At 44.9% G+C, this 23,795-nt stretch overlaps 1 protein-coding gene across 2 annotated transcripts in view; it reads left to right on the top strand.

Moving 5' to 3' along the window:
- The window catches only part of RRP7A (ribosomal RNA processing 7 homolog A), a 70,965-nt gene extending 54,420 nt beyond the window's left edge, over positions 1-16,545 (top strand). For both annotated transcript variants that reach the window (XM_069737111.1, XM_069737110.1), the window contains 2 exons: positions 14,437-14,635; positions 16,306-16,545. In XM_069737111.1, the coding sequence (XP_069593212.1) occupies positions 14,437-14,635; positions 16,306-16,391 (285 nt within the window). In that variant the 3' untranslated portion in view covers positions 16,392-16,545. The remainder of the gene's footprint in view (positions 1-14,436; positions 14,636-16,305) is intronic.
- The last annotated feature ends 7,250 nt before the right edge of the window (positions 16,546-23,795 follow it).

Genomic DNA, 23,795 nt, shown 5'->3' with positions numbered 1-23,795 from the left:
GAGTTTTAGGCTGGGGTCACACTTGCGTGTGCAATGCGAGAAACTCGCGCAAATCTCTCTCATCAATACCCGGCACTGCTGCCGGCACTCAGGACGGGAGCGTTCAGCTGCATATATTTCTATGCAGCCGCACGCTCCGGTTCCAAGTGCCGGCGGCAGCGCCGGGTATTGATGCGAAAGACTCGCGCAAGTTTCTCGCATTGCACTCGCAAGTGTGACCCTGGCCTTAGAAAGGGAACCTTTTCTCTGATTAATGCCACAAGAATTAAAGCTGCATGAATGAGACATTAGTTGCATTATTTCTGCAGAGTGTCTTTTATTTCTGCAACTGCAGGCTACATTCTTTGAAAAGTATCCATCAGGGCTACTTGTCTTGGACACATGGTCGCCAGATGGCTTTTCAATGTCGACTAGCTGGGGAAGAATCGGTTGGGCGCTGGCTTTTCAAAGTACCGTATGTTTCTGCATTGCTGCAGTGTTTCTGAATAAAGCATACATGCCTGAAAATACCTACCGCAGGACTCTCATGCTGGCAGAAGTTCAGCCACAGAAATCAGATAATCGGTTCCTTAGGGTATGTGCACACGTTGCGGATTTGGCTGCAGATCTGCAGCGGATTGCAGTTTTCCATCTGGTTTACAGTACTGCGTTGTATTTTTTGCAGCATGTCATTTCTTTGTGCGGATTCTGCAGCTTTTTACACCTGCTTCTCAATAGGAATCTGTAGGTGGTAAAACACCATTGAAATCCGTACAAAAAAACACTGGAAATCCGTGGTACATCCGCTGGTAATCCGCAACGTGGGCAACGCATTGCGTTTTATCTGCGTATTTTTCAAATACGGTGCGGGAAAAATCTGCACGCGAATCCGCAATGTGGGCACATAGCCTAATAATGCAGGGTATACCAAGAATGTTGCATTTATCCCAATTTTTTTTTTTTTTTTTTACAATCTTGGTTGAATTTTAGATGGTTATTTGGCCTGACCGGTTAAAACTGGAAAACCTAAGTAGTATATACAAGGGTCTATCAAAGTAGAAAACCACAAAACCTAAAAAAACAAACTTAAACTTCTATTTGCATTATTACAAATACCAATGAGGAAATTATTATTAATTTGATTATTTACTCAAATACAGTAAAAAGTAAAGGTAATAAAAAGTGTCTTGCGCTTAGTCACCTGTCCTGACAGCAGAGGCTGGTGCCCCCGCTCTACCTGACCTTCAGCGAACCTCACTACACAAGCCACCAACAGCTAAATATATAGCGTCTGGCTTATTTTATTAAATAAATCTTTTGAACATAAGATTCCATGTAGATTTATCAAATGTTCATATCTCTCAGAACGGTGTTGGATGTAATCAAGGTCTGAGAGGTCTGAAGCACTGTGAAATAATAAAAACATAAAGAGATAAAACACAAATTATGTAGATTAATAAAGGCTTTCAGCCTTAGTCTGCACGATTTTTATTAAACTTAGAGGATATCACTCACAGTAACATCATTGCATGTACTGTGCATTACATACTAGATAAATGCAAATGGTGCAAATCATCACTGGTAACAATATCCTCTTGCATATGCCAGACCATCAAAAATCCCACAGTATTAACAATTGCATATACCCCATATTAAACATCACAGCAGTATATCCAAAGAAGAATATATTAGATGCAAATAATGTTATCAATTGCATATGCCAGACATAAGATATAGCATATCCATAATAGGGTTAATATATAATGGGTACAAGTGAAACAAACCCATATTCTAATACAGTACTATAAAAGATAAGCTTATCTTAAGGTAGAGTACCCATCTGGTTTCCCCCCTATGTACAGAAGGGTTCATCAGGGATTATGGTTTGGGTAGAGAGCAGTTTTATTTGTTAACAAAGGACCCAAGTATGCTGGAACACATGGAGTGCTCCATTGTGATGCATGCAATCTAGATGGGAGTATGACTACTATAACACTGCTGTCAACCTGAAATATAATCACCAATTAAATTGTGGAGTGCATTTTTGGCTGGATTATATTGCTGATGCCATGTCACATTTGAAGAGAGTATGTACCAAAACAGAAACACCCCCATGAGTGACCCCCATTTTGGAAACTATACCACTTGAGGAATTAATCTGGGCATGAATTGAGCATTTTATAACCCTCAGGTGATTCACAGAATTGTATAACAGTGGGCTGAGTAAATGGAAAATTTCCCTTGTTTCCACAAAGATGTTTTTAATTTTCAAAAGGGATAACAGGAGAAAGTGAACAGTACAAATTGATGTGCAATTTCATCTAAGTATGCCAATACCTCATATGTGGTCAAAAACTACTTTTGAGGCACAGTGCAAAGCTCAGAAGAGAAGAAGCGCCATATTGGTGTTCAGATTTTGGTGGACTGGTTTGAGGGTACCATGTTACATTGGTAGAGCCCCTGACATGAGAAAACCGCAGAACTCTCCCCATTCCTCACAAGTGACCCAATTTACTGCACCTTTCAATGAATTCATCGAAGGTTACAGTGATCATATTGACACAGCAGGTGTTTCATAGAATTTTATACCATTGGGCAGTGAAAATACACTGCTCAAAAAAATAAAAGGAACACTTAAACTACAAAATATAACTCCAAGTAAATCAAACTTCTGTGAAATGAAACTGTCCACTTAGGAAGCAACACTGTTTGACAATCAATTTCACATGCTGTTGTGAAAATGGAAGAGACATCAGATGGAAATTATTGGCAATTATGAAGACACACACAATAAAAGGAGTGGTTCTTCAGGTGAGGACCACAGACCACATCTCAGTACCAATGCTTCTGGCTGATGTTTTGGTCACTTTTGAATGTTGGTTGTGCTTTCACACTCGTGGTAGCATGAGATGGACTCTTCAACCCACACATGGCTCAGGTAGTGCAGCTCATCCAGGATGGCACATCAATGCTAGCTGTGGCAAGGTTTGCTGTGTCTGTCAGCATAGTGTCCAGAGGCTGGAGGCCAGTACACCAGGAGATGTGGAGGGGGCCGTAGGAGGACAACAACCCAGCAGCAGGACTGCTACTTCAGCCTTTGTGCAAGGAGGAACAGGAGGAGCACTGCCAGAGCCCTGCAAAATGACCTCCAGCAGGACACAAATGTGCATGTGTCTGCACAAATGGTTAGAAACCGACTCCATGAGGATGGTCTGAGTGCACCACAGATGAAAGCAGGTTCACACTGAGCACATATGACAGACCTGACAGTCTGGACACACCGTGGAGAGTGATCTGCCTGCAACATCCTTCAACATGACCGGTTTGGCAGTGGGTCAGTAATGGAGTGGGTTGGCATTTCTTTGGAGGGCCGCACAGCCCTCCATGTGCTCGCCAGAGGTAGCTTGACTGTCATTAGGTACCAAGATGAGATCCTCAGATTCCTTGTGAGACCATATGCTGGTGCTTTTGGCCCTGGGTTCCTCCTAATGCAGGACAATGCCAGACCTCATGTGGCTGGAGTGTGTCAACAGTTCCTGCAAGATGAAGGCATTGAAGCTATGGACTGGCCAGCCCGTTCCCCAGACCTGAATCCGATTGAGCACATCTGGGACATCATGTCTCGCACCATTCACCGACATCATATTGCACCACAGACTGTCCAGGAGTTGGATTTTGAGCATCATTTCAACTCAAGACCTCCATGGGATATTAGTTGTGATTTACGTTGATCATTTTTAGGTTTTATTATTCTCAACACATTCCACTATGTAATGAATAAAGATTTATAACTGGAATATTTCATTCAGTGATATCTAGGATGTGGGATTTTAGTGTTCCCTTTATTTTTTGAGCATTGTAATTACCGTATTTTGCAGACCATAATATGCACCCCAAATCTTGGGAGCAAAATAGGAAACAAAAATTTTCAATAAAACGGTGGTGCTTCTTAGTCCAATTTTATTTTCTTTCTCGCCTCATTGGGGGTCACAGGTAACCATGGGGTGTATGCTGCTGTCACTAGGAGGCTGACACTATGCAAATAAAGAAGTAGTAACCTCTCCCCGGCAGTATACACCCTCCGACAGGCACCAGGCAACTCAGTTTTTGCTTAGTGTCTGTAGGAGGCGGACCTGGATCTAACACCAGATCCGCATTTCTTTTACAGGGATTTGTTGTGTGTTAACCATTTCTCCTTTGTTTTTCAGATATTTTCTTCAGGGTAACAGGGTGCAGTTTTTCTCACCCTGATTTCCCCACTTTGAGCGACCGAGAGAGCAGTGTGGTATCATCCACATTGCACCCTCTCGGACCCGCTAGGCAGGACTTTGTCCCCTGTCACCCTTTCCGGTGTTCAGGGTGACCTCCTTCCTCGGTGGCCAGTCCTGCCCGTTTCCCCTCCTCATCCCTCTCCTCGGAGAGGGCTGAGAGGAAGACGGCGGTCACTTCCAGTGACCTTCTCCCCCTGGTTAGGGGTTGACGCCGTCTTCTGCGCCGGAGTTCGTGGCACGGGAAGGAGGACTTCTTCCAGGACCCTCTACTCTACCAGGGATCCTGATGTGTTCCTCATCTCCACGTAGGGAGTTCTTCAATCAACAGTACGGACCACCTCACCTTCCCACCCCGGCCCCCCTCCCCTCCGCCCGGCAAGCGATCTCCTAAGGTGTTATCTTACCAGGGCCTCTTTTTAATAGGGGAGTGGGCTGCAACACTGCCTTTCTCTGGCGCCGGGAGGTGCTATCGCACGATGGCATTTCTTTTTTTCCGGTGCTTTTGCACGCTCCTTTATTCAAACTGCCCGCCATTTTTTTCTCCCGACTTTTTTCTTCACTTCGTTCGGCGCTCAGCTTACGCGCCCCCTTGTGGCGGCCAGCATTATAGCGGCCAGGAGCTCAGCGTTCTTGGGGGCATTTCTGATGCATTCCCCCTTCAGCGCTTGTGCCCGCCCACAGCGTCGCGTTGTCTCAGTTCTCTTTCTGCGACTTCCTGCTCCCTGTCAGCGTCTGTTCACCGCGTGGGACACAGGAATCTCAGAGGAACACATGCACAAACTCCTGCGGCTACCTCTGTCACTGTCCTTCAGGCTCAGCGCTACTGCTTCCCTTGGGCTCTACTCCTCCCGGCAGTACTTCTCGGCACCTGGACAAGGTAATATCTCCACCTATGTCCGATCCCACTCTGGCCTTGCCCACTACGGCCATCCATTACGCCTGCGCTCACTGTAAGAAAAAGTGGGCCTCAGGTCAGTCTTCTCCTTTCTGCCCGTCCTGCGTTCCTCCCAGCATGTCTGGCCCTCAGGAAGCTCCTAGGTCTCTGGATGAGTGCACCCCCCTCCCCCGGAGTAGGCTGTTGCTATGTCTCAATCAGTGTCAGACCTGACTAAGGTGTCTCAGTCCCTGGTCCAGGCACTTGAACGTATCCCGCTTCTCTCTAATGCCACCAGTGCCACGAACGCCTCACACGGCAATTCGCTCGCACCTGTCCTAGACCCTCACAGAGGCAGACCGGACAAAAGAGACTGAAAAAGGACCTTATCTAGATCCTCTTCCAGTTCCCTGGACCACTCCGGGATCCCCTATCTGCCCGTTCCCCCTCCTCGCAGGCGGATGTCGGGTCTGACCTATTCTCTCAGTCGGAATCTGACTCTGATGCAGATCAAACTTCCGGAACACAGGAGATGGTCGATAGCCTTATTTCAGCTATCATTCAGTCGCTTGACCTTAAGGAGGATGATGCAAGCTCTCAGGACGTCTCCGTTGCGTTTAAACGGATTAAACGTCCCTCTAGGGTTTTTACTAATCACAGGGAGTTTAACAATACTACCTCTACACACTGGGAAAACCCTGGTAAGCGTTTCCCTGGCAGGAAGCGGCTAGACGTGTTATGCCCTTTTCACTCCGACCTTGTCTCCAAATGGTCCAAGTCTTCTAAGGTCGACCCGCCCGTGTCCAGGCTATCCTCGCAGACGGTTCTGTCTATCCCGGACGCGGCTTCCCCACGGACAGACAAATCGAGGCACTAGCAAAATCGGCATTTGAGGCTTCCGGAACCTCCCTTTGCCCTAGTTTCGCCTCATCATGGGTAGCCAAGGCAGTGTCAGCCTGGGCCAAAACCCTGCGTAGGGGCATTTTGGCCTCTGCTCCTGCTGAGGAACTGTCTGATTTGGCGGATCAGATTTCAGATTGCAGGAAAATACCTCATGAATGCCTCCCTCGATGCAGCGGCCTGCTCCACCAGGGCTAACAGCAACATTGCGGCCATTTGCCGGATTTTCTGGCTAAAAGTGTGGAATGCTGACCCCCGCTTCTAAAAAATCTCACTGGTCTGCCCTTCCATGGTTCTAGAGTCTTCGGCACGCAGCTGGATCAAATGATCTCAGACGCTAGAGTACCTCCTTACCCCAGTCCAAGCCAAAACGTCCCTTTAACAGGAGGGGCCCCCAGTCTTTTTGTCCCTTTCGGTCCTTCGCCTCCTCAGGAAACCACAACCAGGACCGTTCTACCTCGCAAGGGGACCAAAGGAAACCTTTCAGGCCTCCACCACGCTGGAGAGCTAAGAGCCACCCCGCAAAACTATCTGGATCTCGGGGCCACAGGTTTTCTAATAAATAACGGGTCGCCCCCACCTTGAAATCCCTCCAGGATGGGAGGCCGGCTTCTTCTATTCTCAGAGGTTTGGCTATCGGTAGTCGACGACGCCTGGGTCAGGGAGATCGTCACGTCAGGCTACAAAATAGAATTTTCTTTGCCCCCAGGCAGTGATTTCCTGCTCTCTCGTCCTACCAAACAGCCCTTTCATCTCCCAGGGCTTCTCCAGGCCGTCGATTCACTCCTCGCCTCAGGAGTCGTAGTTCCAGTGCCTTATCGCGAGCGGTTTTCGGGTTTTTATTCAAACTTGTTCGTGGTTCCAAAAAAAAGGACGGCTCTCTTAGTCCAATTTTGGGCCTCAAGCGGTTGAACCGCCATCTCCGGATTCGGCGCTTCAGGATGGAATCTCTGCGCTTGGTGGTCGCGTCCATGGAACCGGGAGAGTTTCTGTGTTCCGTGGACATCCGAGATGCGTACCTTCACGTTCATATTTGTTAACGGCATCAGAGATTCCTCCAGTTCGCGATCCAAGATCATCATTATCAGTTTACGGCCCTCCCTTTCGGTCTGGCGTCTGCGCCCAGGGTCTTTACGAAGGTCATGGCAGCTGTCATGGCCATCCTACGTTCAAAGGGGATTCTGGTAATCCCATATCTCGACGACCTCTTGATCAAGGGTCCATCCCGTCGGGATTGCAGCCAGAGCCTCCAGCTTACTCTGGACACTCTTATTCGCCTCGGCTGGATAATCAATTACCAGAAGTCTTCCTTGACTCCAACTCAGCGTCTGGAGTTCCTGTGCATGGAATTCGACACCTCAGGCTCAGGTCTTTCTCCCCAAGGAGAAGTTCCTTTCTCATCGTCGGGGGGGTCAGAGCACTAAAGAGCCCGAATCCTTTGTCTCTGCCTCGCCATGAGGGTTCTGGGGAAAATGGTCGCTTCCAAGGAAGCGGTCCCCTATGCCCAGTTCCACTCTCGTCCCCTTCAGCTGGCCCTTCTGTCGGCCTGGGACAGGAATCCACTTTCCCTGGATCGCCTGTTTCGCCCATCTCCCAGAGTGAAAGTCTCTCTTGGTGGACGCTGTCCACCTCCATTCTGCGCAGGAGGTCATTTCTCCCTCCCCGCTGGCAGGACATCACCACCGATTCCAGCCTCCAAGGTTGGGGAGCGGTTTTTCTCCACCTCACGGCCCAGGGCCGCTGGACTGCTCAGGAGGCGTGCCTCCCTATCAACCTCTTGGAAATCAGAGCCATCTTCCTAGCCCTCATCCGCTGGGAGTCCCTCCTCTCAGGAAAGCTGGTCCGCATTCAGTCGGACAACGCCACAGCTGTGGCTTACATAAATCATCAGGGAGGGACTCGCAGCAGTCAAGTTATGACGGAAGTGGCAAAAATTCTCCGTTGGGCAAAGGGTCACGTTCCCTCTCTGTCAGCCGTCCACATCCCAGGGGTGGACAATTGGGAAGCCGACTTTCTAAGTCACTAGGGCATCGTGGCAGGCGAGTGGTCTCTTCTCCCCGCAATCTTTAGCCAGATTTGCCAGCTGGGGCGTCCCAGATGTCGACTTGATGGCCTGCCGGGCAAACCACAAGGTTCCCCAGTACGTCTCCAGATCTCGGGATCCGATGGCCGTCGAATGCGACGCTCTCGTCATCTCGTGGACCCAGCTCCAGATGCCCTACCTGTTCCCACCCCTCCCCTTGATCCCAAGGGTTGTAAAAAAGATCAAGACAGAAGGGGTCCCCGTACTCTTGGTAGCTCCAGATTGGCCTCGCAGGACCTGGTATGCGGAACTAGCGAACTTGCTATCGGACGTTCTTTCGCAGGGGCCCCTCTTCCACCCTAATTCTCGGTCTTTAAATTTAACGGTATGGCCGTTGAGGCCGCGGTCCTGAAGAACGCGGGTTTTTCTCATAGCATCATCCAGACTATAAGAGCGAGAAAACCGGCTTCCTCGCGTATTTACCACAGATGTTGGAAGGCCTTTTTCCGGTGGTGTCAGGACAACAATCTGTTTCCTATGACCTTTTCTCTTCCATCCCTTCTCCGTTTCCTTCAAGCGGGTCTAGATTCCGGTGTTTCCCTTAGCACCTTGAAGGGTCAAATTTCCACTCTATCCATTCTTTTTCAAACAGACCTGGCCTCCCTGCCTCAGGTGAGGACCTTCATCCAGGGGGTCGCTCATATAGCTCCCCCTTATCGTTCTCCTGTCGAGCCGTGGGATCTGAACCTCGTGTTAGACGCCCTCCAGCGTGCACCCTTTGAACCGACTCCAGACATTTCCTTCTCACTTCTATCCTGGAAAGTAGCCTTTTTGGTTGCCATCACCTCCATCAGAAGTGTCGGAGCTGGCGGCATTATCCTGTCGTTCTCCCTTTCTAGTCCTGCATCAGGACAAAGTGGTTCTTCGTCTGGTTCCTTCTTTCCTACCAAAGGTAGTTTCGGCTATTCACATCAATGAGGACATTGTCCTCCCTTCCTTGTGCCCTTCCCCTGTTCATCCCTTGGAGAAGTCTCTTCACAAGTTAGATGTGGTCAGGGCTATCCGGATTTATCTCTCCAGAACTGCTTCTTTTCGTCAGGCCGATCCTCTGTTCATTGTCTCGGAAGGGCGTCGAAAGGGGCTCCCCGCCTCCAAGTCCACAATTGCTCGTTGGATCCGATCAGCGGTTCTGGAGGCATACCGAGTTCAAGACAAATAGCCTCCTTCGGGGGTGAAGGCTCACTCTACCCGGGCTGTGGGAGCTTCCTGGGCAGTTCGTCACCAAGCTTCGGCCTCACAGGTTTGCAAGGCCGCAACGTGGTCATCCATTCACACCTTTGTCAAATTCTTCAAGGTGCATACTCAGGCTTCTGCGGACGCAAGCCTGGGTAGGAGGATACGGCAGGCGGCGGTTTCTCACCGGCTGACCTAACTCCTCTTTTGTTCTGCAGAATTCCCCGCCCTAGGGACTGCTTTTGGATGTCCCATGGTTACCTGTGTCCCCCAATGAGGTGTGAGAGAGGGATTTTTGGTTCTTACCATAAAATCTTTTTCTTGGAGCATTCATTTGGGGGACACAGCACCCTCCCTTGAAGTTGTACCGTGTTGGCCAACGAGCCGTTGTTGTGGGTTGGTACATAGGTTGAGTTTTATATTACCTGTTCCTACTACTGCTTTGGCACCAACTGAGTTGCCTGGTGCCTGTCCGAGGGTGTATACTGCCGGGGAGGAATTACTTCTTCTTTATTTGCATAGTGTCAGCCTCCTAGTGACAGCAGCATACACCCCATGGTTACCTGTGTCCCCCAATGAAGGCTCCAAGAAAGAGATTTTACGGTGAGAACCAAAAATCCATCTTTTGCTTACTGGGGGATAGATTAAAGGTGAGGGAGTAGGACTAGACTGCTGCTGAACAGGGTCACAGGAGGTAGGGTCACTGCTGCAGGAACAGGAGTCTGCAGGTGTAAAACCGCAGGTGGAATCTGCACAAAAACTGCCATAAATCCGCGGGTAATCTGCAATGTGGTTTACCTGCGAATTTTGCAAAAAACGTGCTGAAAAATCCTCACACCAATCCGCAACGTGTGCTCATAGCCTCATGCCACTTTTGCAGGCTCCACAAAAAACATAAGGCAGAGATGCTTACCTGCCTAGGCCTCTAAACAAATGCACTATCAGGATGCAGTGGACACATGTGGTTAAGATAGAGACAACACAGGTGCAGCATAACCGATGAGACAGCCACTCGCAACCTACCAAACTAATTGAGGGGGAGGCTGCTTGGCACATTGCTGCATATAAAAGACTTGTATGTGGCGCTGTTCACACAATGGAGATGCACAGCATCCAGGCAAGCCTAGTAGTGACACCCTTCTATTAGATCAGGGGGGCCTGCCCAGCGCTAACCAAGTGCACCCCATGTGGACAGACACCACAGTTTACAAGACAAAAATAGGCTCAACTGCACCCCGAAAAAAAGTGCAAAAAACACACAAAAAAAATAAAATTATTTTTTCTCTTTTTCTTTTCTGTGAGGTATTAGTTTATATTTTGGCCAAAATACGCAAGCTCGTAACCCGCGTCAAGGGTCCCCACGCTTATGCTCTTGCTGTCCACAAAAAACATAAAAAACGAAACCAAAATGCGTTTTCCTGGGAAATATATTAAGGAACATCCTTTCCAGGGTAATGACTTGTATATAAGGCAAAATAAATAACCAAAAACAAAAACGCTCCTCCACACCTTGGGCTAGGTTCACATGTAGTGTTTTTGATGCGTTTTTCAACTTTAACATTGCTTTTAGACAAACGCATTCACTGGGAAATGTCTTTAACATTTTACAACCTTATCTGGCCATGTGGTGTGTGACACATCCTGTTTCATTTATGAAGGAGGGTCTCAGTCACAAAGCATATTTTTATAGGGTCATCAGGCGGCCTTTACTATTCTTAAAGGGCCAGCAGTCGACCCTCACTATTCTTAGAGAGCCATCAGCTGGCTATGCTTTGTTGTTCCCATTATTAAACAGTGGGTCTCCTATCATGTTGTTGCGTGTGCACTGAGTGGCAGGGATGCCCAAAATTTGGATGCACCCCAATACCCCCAATTTGACGAGACTTACAGGAGGGCCACCTGAAAGCAATGTCCCCATTACTAGGAAGTTGGTACTCCCACACTGTTTTCTTATGCATTGCTTGCAAGGCCTGCCTTGCATCAAATTTCGGTGCACCCCAATACGCCTTTGAAGAGACGTCCTGGATGGCTACCTGAAAGCATTGTTCCCATTATTAGGAATGTGGTACTCCCATCCTTTTTGACTATGCATTTAATGCAAGGCCTGCCCTGCCCCAAAGTTACACGCACCCCAAAAACCTTTAGAACCAACATACTGCATGGCCACATGAAACCAAAGTTCCCATTATTATTAATTTTGTACTCCCATAGTGTTTGCCCATGAAGTGAATGCAAGGCCTCCTCCAAATTTGGACGCACCCCAGTAACCCTTTCAATAGACGTCCTGGATGGCCACCTGAAAGCATTGTTCCCAATAGAAATTTGGTACTCCCATACGGTTTGCCTATGCAGTGAATTGTTGAGCCAGAAGAACCTGCATTGGAGAATGTCAGTGTTGAGGCTAAACACCCGGCAGTGTAGCATTTCAGTGTTGAGCATGAAGAACCTGCATTGGTGAATTGCAGTGTTGAGGCTGAACACCCGGCAGTGGAGCATTGCAGTGTTGAGGCTGAACACCCGGCAGTGGAGCATTGCAGTGTTGAGGCTGAAGAACCAGCAGTGGAGAATTGCATTGTCGATGCTGACCAACCACCAAAGTTCACATTATTAGGAAGTGGGTCTCCCATACTGTTTGACTGTGCAGTGATTGCAATGCCTCCACCAAATTTGGACGCACCCCAATACCCCTTGGAAGAGATGTGGAGGAGGGCACACTAAAAATCTCTTGCCATTACAAAGGAGCGTGTCTCCTATACTTGTAATGTCCATGCAGTAAGTGTATGGACTGACAAACCTTTTCCCCCTTGGGTATACAGCAACATACTGTCAAAAAATGTTGTTTACGGGCATGATAAACACCCTTAACCCTCGGAGCGGTTTTCGTTTTTTGAGCTCCTTCTTTCCAGAGCCATATGTTTTTTATTTTTCCGTCAATATGGCCATGTAATGGCTTATTTTTTGCAGGACGAGTTGTACAAGTTGTAGTGTTTTGAACAACACTATTGGTTTTACCATGTCGTGTAACAAAACGGGAAAAAATTCCAAGTGCGATGAAATTTCAAAAAAGTGCAATCCCACACTTGTTTTTTGTTTGGCTTTTTTGCCAGGTTCACTAAATGCTATAACTGACCTGCCATTATGATTATCCAGGTCATTACAAGTTAGTAGACACCAAACTTGTCTAGGTTCTCTTTTATCTAAGTGGTAAAAAAAAATTCCAAAATTTGCTAAAACACAAAATCCAAACAAATTGCGCAATTTTCCGATACCGGTAGCGTCTCCATTTTTCGTGATCTGGGGTCTGGTGAGGGCTTATTTGTTGCGTGCCAAGCTGACGTTTTTAATTATACCACTCTTGTGCAGATACGTTCTCTTGATCGCCCGTTATTGCATTTAAATACAATGTCGCGGCGACCAACAACATAATTTTGGCGGGTTTTTTTCTCACTATGCCGTTTAACGATTAGGTTAATCTTTTTTTTTTTTTTAAAGGCATTATCAGGCGATTCTGACCGCAACAATACCAAATAGGTGTAGGTTTGATTTTTTTATTTTTTATTTTGATTAGGGCAAAAGGGGGTGATTTGAATTTCTATTTTTTTTTTTTTTTAATATATTTTTTTAACTTTTTTTTTTTTTTTTTGCACGCTTTAATAGCCTCCATGGGAGGCTAGAAGCATGCAATACTCGATCGCCTCTGCTACATAGAGGTGATGCACAGATCACCTCTATGCAACAGAATTGCAGGCTTGCTATGAGCGCCGACCACAGTGTGGCGCTCATAGCAATCTGCCATCAACAACCATAGAGGTCTCGAAGAGACCTCTGGTTACGATGGCAACGCACCAATGACCCCCAAACACGTGACTGGGTCAGCGGTGCGCGTACTTCCGGCCGCGCTTGTTGAATGCCGCTGTTGGCGTTTGACAGCGTCATTTAACTAGTTAATGGGCGCTGGCGGATCGCGATTCTGCTCGCTCCCATTGTGGGCACATGTCAGCTGTTGAAACAGCTGACATGTTGTGGCTTTGAGGTGGGCTCACCGCCAGAGCCCACCTCAAAGCTGGGGATACTGCCAGCTGCCGTACTATTCCGTCAGCTGGCAGAAAGGTGTTAAAAACAATAACTGGTGTTCCATCACGGATCACGGTCACCATGGTAATCTACTGGTGGTGGATGATAAGGAGAATGACAACAGCAAATAGGCCAAATCACAAAGTGTATACCCATGTGTGGGTGTGAAGAGGTGTATGGGAATAGTTCCCAATAAAAGACACTGGATTTGAGTTTGTTTCGCTGTTATCATTCGGTGGTGTAGAGAAGTCGTCTGGCCCAATCCAGCCCTTGTTCATTTTTATAAGTCAGCCTGTCAGCATTTTCAGTTGACAGGCGGATGCGCTTATCAGTTATAATTCCATCAGCGGCACTAAAAACCCGCTCAGACAAAATGCTAACGGTAGGGCAGGCCAGGACCTCCAAGGCATAGAGAGCCAGTTCATGCCAGCTTGGATACCCAATAATTATAAGGCACTGAGGAATCATGGAGGACATTGGTATGGTCAACATCTTCCAAAACTTTGCACTCCTTGTGAGAGTACCCCATGCCTTGTGATAAAAACGCATAAAAAGTGCATACATATGCATCCCAACATTTAGAATGCATTCTGCAATTTTTGTGCATCTGTTGCGTTTTTTTCCGTGAAAAAAACGTATTGTTAAAAAAAGCAGCATGTTCACTAATTTTGCAGATTTTTTGCGGATTCCCCACTATTATGGCATTGGGATCCTCCGGAAAAATCCGCAAATAAAACGCTCAAAAAAACAAGAGAAAACGCGAAAAAAAAAAAACGCATGCGGATGTCTTGCAGAAAATGTCTGGTTTTGTTCAGGAAATCTCTGCAAGAAATCCTGACGTGTGCACATAGCATTAAAGAGGTTTTCGGGTTCCATCTGAAGGATCCAAATGTGATGGGGCACAGATACATGTATGTGTATACTACTGAAAGTTATGATAAATATAAACCATTTGAAAAGGAGCAAGAGGCCGGATGAGTCCCAAGTTATTGCACAATAACATAGCTTGTAACTTTGTAATGACACACAAAACTGGTGCAAGTCACTTAAATTCCACCCATTTTTTGTTTTTATTTCAACAGAAGGAGGATAAGGCCAAGGAAAAGGAAGGGGTGCCAGATGAGGATGGCTGGATAACCGTGACGAGAAAGGGTCGTCGCCCAGGCATAGCACGGACAGAAGCTGTTAATTTTCGGCTGACTGAGAAGGAAAAGAAAAAGAGAGCCCAAAAAGAACTTCTAAACTTCTATGCTTGGCAACTTCGTAATAAAAAGAAAGAACGTAAGTGACTTATTTTTCAATTATTTTTTTTTTTTTGCTCTTATTTTGCAACTCTAAAACCCTATATTATCCAGTGGTGTAAATATACTATCAATCGTCCAACAAATGAACAAAGACCTTTCTTTTTCGGTGATTTTGATTTTTTTTAAATTACGGTATATATTTTACTTATTTTTTTTTTTTTTTTTTTTTATAAATGATCAGCACATCAGCTATGTAAACTGATAATATGTTGAAGATAACGAGCTGTATACAAAACAATTGTATTACGATAGTTCAGTCCCATCCTTGCTTGTCTGCCTATGTAAGCAGGCCAGTAAACTAGCACCAGTCACTTCACTAAAGTCAGTTGGCACTTGTTACTTACCTGAAATCATGTATTGTAAGGACTGTATTCTGGAAGTGTTCATTACTAGTGATGAGTGAGTATACTCGTTGCTCGGGTTTACCCGAGCACGCTCGGGTGACCTCCGAGTATTTGTAAGTGCTCAGAGATTTAGTTTTCATCACCGCAGCTGAATGATTTACAGCTACTAGCCAGCTTGATTACATGTGGGGGTTCCCTAGCAACCAGGCCACTCCCACATGTACTCAGGCTGGCTAGTAGCTGTAAATCATTCAGCTGCGGCGATGAAAACTAAGTCTCCGAGCACTTACAAATACTCGGAGATCACCCAAGCATGCTCGGGAAAACTCGAGCAACAAGTATACTCGCTCATCACTATTCATTACCAATTGTAGACCTGTTTAAACAGGTTGGACACCTGATGAATACTAATGTTACTAACAATTGTTCTGTATAGAAGATAATTCAAAGGGAGCTTGTCAGCTCTGAATTACTGTTCAGACCAAGCATAACCATTCTGTGCACGTGAGAGAGCGGTCAGTCTGTATAAACTACCACTGATTTTGCTTGCATGAGCAAGCCTGCCTGCCTAAATGGGCAGTTAATGGGTTGAGTTCTGTGACTGACTTGGGCAGTGCTTGTTCTGTAGCACTTTGGTAGCGGCATTATTTTATTATTTATTATACAGTGCTTATACAGCGCTTTACATACATTATCATCACTGTCCCCAATGGGCCTCACGATTTAAATTCCCTATCCATATGTCTTAGAATAGTGGGAGGAACTCTGAATACTAAGAGGAAACTCTTGCAGATGTTCTTCTTGGTAGGATTTGAGCCCAGGACCCCAGCGCTGCAGTGTTAACCACTGAGCCACCGTGTTGCCCATTATCCATTACTATTTCTTGGCCCTTCCACACAAGCTCAGGCTGAACAGACCAGACATTTGCATTCCCAGCTATTTTGAGGGAAGCTGTGTGACATTTTCGAGCTGAGCAGGGATGAATAATGTGCTGGGCAGCATTCAGTTGTTTGGGGGGATTCAGCATTACAGCATATGATGCTCTTCAGGGTATTACAAGCTTCAGCACGTAGAAGCCCAATAGTATGGGGGAGGGGCACACCAAATTGAATTGACTAATTCCTCTAAATTAACTGCAATGCTTTTCAGAAAAGTAGCAGATTTGTCAGTTTGGCAGGTAGTGCACCTTATTCTTAGACTTAATCAGTGATTCATCAAGAATTTCTCAAATGGAAATATTCTGCAATACATAAGATTATATCACAATGGATCGTTCAACTGCCCCGTTCTTTGTTTTTCTCAGACCTAGCCGAGCTGCGTAAAAAGTTTGAAGAAGATAAGCAGAAGATTGCTCTGATGCGAGCTCAGAGAAAGTTCCGCCCTTACTGAAAAACCTTTCTTCCCCATATCCTGTTGTGCATTTTACAGACTTCCTAACAACATTGATCTGGATCACCATCAGACATGAAGGATAGCATTTTTTTTTTTATTACTCATTGAAAAAAGACTCTACTTCTCAATAAATCTTTATCCAGTAAACAAACCATTTTGCCGTCAATTTCTTCACAGAATTTGTATAAAGCCTGTGGGTAAAACTTGGCATGTCATCCATTTTGCTGGTATTGTAATACATGTTTTTTTTGTTTTGGAAAATCTGCGATGTCTCTGCCTCATACGTACATACCCTAATGATGCTGCTTGTTTGGCATCCTAAACTTTTTTTTAATTAGCTTCACTTCATGGGTAAGTACAAGTATTGGGGAAATTCCACCTCCCCTTTCCAGTTTGATTATCATCATATGAATGGTAAGGGGTTTAAAATTCAATTTTTCATATCTGGCTGGTCATTATAGGCGAATAACTATAGAATGTTTCAACATATCCTTGTGATTGAGATTTTTTTTTCGTGACAAATTGTACTTTTTAATGGTTCATTTAGCTAGCTATGTTTTCTGCTTTATAAGAAAAAATATGAAATGTGTTAATTTTCTAAAGATTTGCAATTTTAACCCCTTAACCCCCAAGAGTGGTTTGCATGTCAATGACCTGGCCAATTTTTACAATTCTGAACACTGTCCCTTTATGAGTTTGGAACGCTTGCATGGATCCCGGATGATTCTGACATTGTTTTCTCGTGACATACCGTACTTCATGTTATTGATAAAATATCCTCGACATTACTTGTGTTTATTTGTGAAAAAAACTGAAATTTGGCGAAAATTTCGCAATTTTCCAAGTTTGAATTTCATGCCCTTAAATCAGAGATATGTCACACAAAATACGTAATAAGTAATATCAACAATGTTGATGTCTACTTTACTTTACATCAGCACAATTTTGGAACCAAAATTATTTTTTTGTTAGGGCGTTATAAGGGTTAAAAGTTGAGCAGCAATTTATCATTTTTACAACACCATTTTTTATTTTTATTTTTTAGGGACCACTTCACATTTGAAGTCACTTTTTGAGGGGTCTATATGTTAGAAAATACCCAAGTGTGACACCATTCTACAAACTGCACTCCTCAAGGTGCTCAAAACCACATTCAAGAAGTTTACTAACCCAGGTGTTTCACAGGAATTTTTGGAATGTTTAAAAACAAAAACAAAAATGAACATTTAACTTTTTTTTTCACAAAAAATGTACTTCAAATCTAATTTGTTTTATTTTACCAAAGGTAACAGGAGGAATTGGACCCCAAAAGTTGTTGCACAATTTGTCCTGAGTACGCAGATACCCCATATGTGGGAGGGGGGGGACCACTGTTAGGGCGCATAGCAGAGCTCGGAAGTGAAGGAGCGCCATTTGACTTTCCAATTGAAAATTGGCTGGAATTGAGATAGGACGCCATGTCGCGTTTGGAGAGCCCCTAATGTGCCTAAACAGTGGAATCCCCTCACAAGTGGCACCATTTTGGAAAGTAGACCCCCTAAGGAACTTATCTAGATGTGTGGTGAGCACTTTGACCCACCAAGTGCTTCCTTCACAGAAGTTTATAATGTATATATTTAGTCTGGCTGGGATAGGACGCGTTCGGGTTCGCGTGTGCAACAGATATTAAGTGCAACAGTATAAAGTGCATGGCAGTTAGACAATCTGCTTCTTATTTGTTTTTACGTCTGCTTTCTCACAACTCGCCCGCCCTTTAACACATTGTGGGCACTCTCTATTTCCACCCCTCCCTTCTCCCCTCTTCTATGTATAACTCTGAGGCTCTACTGACATTTCTTATCCACTCAAAACCAGCCACTACCGCCATGCAGCACTCAAAACGTTCATACAAATCATCCCACCACCTGCTCTTTCTGTTTTTTCTCCTTCTACTAGTTGCAGGTGACATCTCCCCAAACCCTGGACCTCCCTCCACCAGCATACATTACTCTTCTCCAGCTACATATAGAAACCCTGCTAATCTTATTAACATTCAGTGCATGCCTTCTCCTATTGCTTTCCACTGCTCTCTGGAATGCACGGTCTGTGTGTAACAAACTAACTTACATTCACGATCTTTTCCTCTCTAATTCCCTTAACCTTCTGGCTATTACAGAAACCTGGATCCAGCATTCAGACACCACCGCCGCTGCCGCTCTCTCGTTTGGTGGGCTGAAATTTTCACATACCACCAGACCTGAGAACAGACAGGGTGGAGGTGTTGGTTTACTCCTTTCATCACAATGTGCTTTCCAGGTCATCCCCCCGGTTCCCTCACTTAGATTTCCTTCCTCTGAAGTCCACGCCGTCAGACTCTTTAAGCCCTTCTCCTTGCGGGTGGCGGTTGTTTATCGCCCTTCAGGCTCCTCCCACCTGTTTCTAGACCACTTTGCCACCTGGCTTACTCACTTTCTATCCTGTGACATCCCCACCCTCATCATGGGAGACTTTAACATCCCCATTAATGATCCCCTCTCCAAATCTGCCTCATCTTCTTTCTCTAACTTCTTCATTCGGCCTCTCACAGTTTACTAATTCTCCTACGCATGAGGACGGGAATACTCTGGACCTGGTTTTCTCCCGTCCCAGATCGCTGCATTTTACTAATTCCCCTCTCCCGCTCTCGGACAACCTTCTTTCCTTCTCTGTCAAGAATTGTCTCCTCACTCGGGACACATCCACTTACCACACTTATCGGAATACACGTTTCATTAATACCCAGCAGCTTATGGACAATCTCCACACATCTTTAGCCCCCATCTCCTCCCTCTCCAGTCCAAACTTGGCATTGTCACACTTAAATAATACACTGAAGAATGCCCTAGATGAAGCAGCACCTTCTACACACAGAAAGACCCGACACAGACAACGGCAGCCCTGGCACACTATGCAAACACGCTTTCTTCAGCGTTGCTCAAGGTGTGCAGAGCGGCAGTGGAGAAAATCTCTCTTAGCAGAAGACTTCATCCACTATAAGTTCATGCTCAAAACCTATAACTCTGCCCTTTCTCTGGCCAAACAATCCTACTTCACCACCCTCATCACCTCACTATCCAACAACCCAAAAAGACTTTGAAACCTTAAACTCCCTCCTGAAACCTAAAGTACAGGCCCCCATCTCCAATCTCAGTGGTGAGGATCTGGCCACTTATTTCCTAGAAAAAATCAACCACATCCATCAGGATATCTCAGCCCAATCTCCTCAGTGCCTGGATCCCCTTCCCTGCCGCACCTCAAGCTCATTAGACATCTTTCTGCCTGTTTCAGAAGAAGAAGTTTCCAAGCTCCTCACTTCTGCTCGGCCTACAACCTGCAAGAGTGACCCCATTCCTTCACCTCTCCTGCAGTCTCTCTCACCAGTGGTCACCACTCACCTGACTAAAATATTTAACCTCTCTCTTTCTTCAGGTATCTTTCCCTCCTCATTTAAACATGCCATCATTAACCCTTTACTTAAAAAGCCATCCCTGGACCAGAACTGCACGGCTAACTACAGACCTGCCTCTAACCTTTCCTTCATCTCTAAACTCCTGCAACGCTTGGTCCACTCCCGTCTAATCCGCTATCTCTCGGATAACTCTCTTCTTGACCCCTTACAATCTGGTTTCCGCTCTTTACACTCCACTGAAACTGCCCTCACTAAAGTCTCTAATGCAGAGGTGTCAAACTGCATTCCTCAAGGGCCGCAAACAGGTCATGTTTTCAGGATTTCCTTGTATTGCACAGGTGATAATTTAATCACCTGCACAGAATGATTCCAGCACCTTGTGCAATACAAGGAAATCCTGAAAACATGACCCGTTTGCGGCCCTTGAGGAATGCAGTTTGACACCTCTGCTCTAATGATCTAATAACAGCTAAATCCAAAGGTCATTGCTCTCTGCTGATTCTCCTGGATCTATCTGCCGCATTTGACACTGTGGATCACCAGCTCCTTCTCACTGTGCTGCACTCCACAGGCCTCAATGAAACTGCCCTCTCCTGGTTCTCCTCCTACCTCTCTGACCGCTCCTTCACTGTATCTTTTGCCGGCTCCTCTTCCTCTCCTCGTCCCCTTACTATCGGAGTTCCACAAGGCTCAGTCCTAGGCCCCCTCCTCTTCTCTCTTTACCCAGCCCCTATTGGAAAAACAATCAGCAGATTTGGGTTCCAGTATAATCTCTATGCTGATGACATCCAATTATACACTTCCTCCCACGACATTACCCCTACCCTAATTCAAAATACCAAGGATTTTCTGTCTGCTGTCTCTAACATCATGTCCTCCCTCTATCTGAAACTAAATCTCTCCAAAACTGAACTACTTGTTTCTCCCTTCTACTAACCTCACTCTACCCAACATCGAAATTACCCTGGAGGGTTCAACCATAACTCCCAAGCAGCATGCCCGCTGTCTTGAAGTCATATTTGACACCGAACTTTCCTTTACTCCCTATATCCGATCACTCACTCGCTCCTGTCACCTGCATCTTAAAACATCTCCAGAATCCAACCTTTTCTCACCTTTGAAACTGCTAAGACTCTTACTGTCACTCTTATTCATTATCGTCTGGACTACTGCAGCTCTCTTCAGATCGGTGTCCCTCTTTCCAAACTTTCTCCTCTCCAATCCATCTTGAATGCGGTAGCCAGGGTCATATTTCTGTCCAGCCGCTTCACCGATGCCTCCGTCTTGTGCCAGTCATTACACTGGCTACCCATTCGCTACAGGGTCCGGTATAAACTCATCTCGCCCACAAAGCTCTCCACAGTTCTGCACCGCCTTATATCTCATCTCCGTCTATCGCCCTACACGTGCCCTCCGTTCTACAAATGACCTAAGACTAACATCCCCAGTAATCCGAACCTCACACCTCCATCTCCAAGACTTCTCTTGTGCTGCGCCAGCTCTCTGGAATGCATTTCCCCAGACGATCAGACTGATACCTAGCCCTGACCTATTCAAGCGCGCTTTAAAAACCCATCTCTTCAAACAAGTCTACCACATCAACTACTCAGTAAACTAACTTTGTCCTGTTCCCTCCTTCCAAATATTATCTGCATGTGAATCTGCACCCTACTATTCATCTGTCTCCACACCCTCCATGCACACGATAACTGTTCTTGATACTTGACACTTGCACTTAAACACACGGGCTGATGACCGGATCATGCAGCTTTATATAAAAATCCCTATTTATTATAATTGCCAGACCTGTAATAACAAGCACTTTTCACCTATTGTGTCCCCCCATGTCCTTGTAGATTGTAAGCTTGCGAGCAGGGACCTCACCCCTAATGTCACTGTTTAAATTGTCTTAACTTGTACTGAATTTATTGTCTGTACACGTCCCCGCTTAATTGTAAAGTGCTGCGGATTATGTTGGCGCTATATAAATAAAAATTATTATTATTATTATTAGACCCTAAAAAATCATATTTTTTCACACAAAATTGGGGGTCGAAAAGATTTTTATTTTCCCAAGGGTAACTAGAAATTGGACCCCAAAAGTTGTTGTGCAATTTGTCTTGAGTACCCTGATACCACATATGTTGGGGTAAACCACTGTTTGGGTGCATGGCAGAGCTCGGAAGGGAAGGAGCGCCGTTTGACTTTTCAATGCAAAATTGACTGGAATTGAGAGGACGCCATATCACGTTTGGAGAGCCCCTGATGTGCCTAAACAGTGGAAACCCCCCCCCCCCACAAGTGACATCATTTTGGAAAGTAGACCCCCTAAGGAACTATCTAGATGTGTTGTGAGAACTTTAAAGCCCCAAGTGCTTCACTACAGTTTATAACGCGAGCTGTGAAAATAAAAAATCTTTTTTTTTTTTTCACAAAAATATTTTAGCTTCCAGTTTTGTATTTTCCCAAGGGTAACAGGAGAAATTGGACCCCAAAAGTTGTTGTCCAATTTGTCCTGAGTACCCTGATACCCCATATGTGGGGGAAACCACCGTTTGGGCGCATGGCAGAGCTCGGAAGGGAAGGAGTTCCATTTGGAATGCAGACTTAGATGCAATGGTCTGCGGGTGTCGCGTTGTTTGCAGAGCGCCTGAAGTACCTAAACAGTAGAAACACCCACAACTGACCCCATATTGGAAACTAGACCCCCTAAGGAACTTTTATTTTTTGTTTTTATGAAGTACACCTTTAGATAATTACAAATTAAAAGTTTTGATTTTTTTTTCTTCATCGGTTAATTTTTTACAGATTTCTAAAGTTTCAAAAAAGCGCAGATTTTGGCCTGGTATGGCTTTACATTTTTTATCATATCTCGGGCTAGAATTAAGATAAGGAGGTGGGAGAAGCATCATTTTTCTCAAAACGCTGCTGGCTTTCATTTGATATGTCACAAGACTGTTTCTTTATATTTTGTTTTGGAGAAATCAAATTCAAAATTTTGATGCGCAATTGTTAAAAAAACTTATGTTTTAAAATCGTGAAATCATGCATGTGTGTTACTTGTGTTCTTGTTTATATTTGTACAGGGATTCAACTTGGGACCTATCAAATTTTTTTTTTTTTTTTTTTTTTAAAGCCTTGAATCATCTGATTTTAGGTTTGAGTTTCTTCCTTTTTTTTTTTCAAATTACAACTTATTGACTTCAACATTTATATGCAACAATAAATAAACACAAAAAACAAATACCGAGGTGCCAGAATAAATACATCTTAATCATCTTAACACAACTTGTTCAATGCATTCAGGTTGAAAATGCTGAGCAGGCCAAAAGAAAAAAGGTCATCATAGCCTTAAATGTGATTTTGTAAATACAGTCTGATCCTAATTATATGTTAAAAACCAGATTAAAGGAACCAATATTTTTACGACCTATTTATACGTGGAACAATGTTTTTTCTATTATATCACTAAACATGTCATTTATGAAGTGTTTAAGAATAGTACAGTAGCTAAATCCTCGTTCTATAAAATATGAACTAATCAAATAATTAATAGTAGGTTTTTACATTCTAATGCATCGGGTATTCTAGAATATGTATGTATATAGCAGCCACACAGTATATAGCACAGGCCACGACATATTCTTAAATACCCAATGCGTTAATACAGGCCACGCAGTATATAACACAGCCCAAACAGAATATAACACAGCCCACGCAGTATATCACATTACCCACATAGTATATAACACTGGCCACGTAGTATATAGCAGCCATGCAGTATATAACGCAGCCCACACAGTATATAACACTTCCCACATAGTACAGTTAGGTCCATATATATTTGGACAGACAACATTTTTCTAATTTTGGTTATAGACATTACCACAATGGATTTTAAACAAAACAATTCAGATGCAGTTGAAATTCAGACTTTCAGCTTTCATTTGAGGGTATCCACATTAAAATTGGAT

Source organism: Ranitomeya imitator, chromosome 8 (genome assembly GCF_032444005.1).
Source record: "Ranitomeya imitator isolate aRanImi1 chromosome 8, aRanImi1.pri, whole genome shotgun sequence".
NCBI lineage: Eukaryota > Metazoa > Chordata > Amphibia > Anura > Dendrobatidae > Ranitomeya > Ranitomeya imitator.
This window is presented reverse-complemented; position numbering and strand designations above follow the sequence as displayed.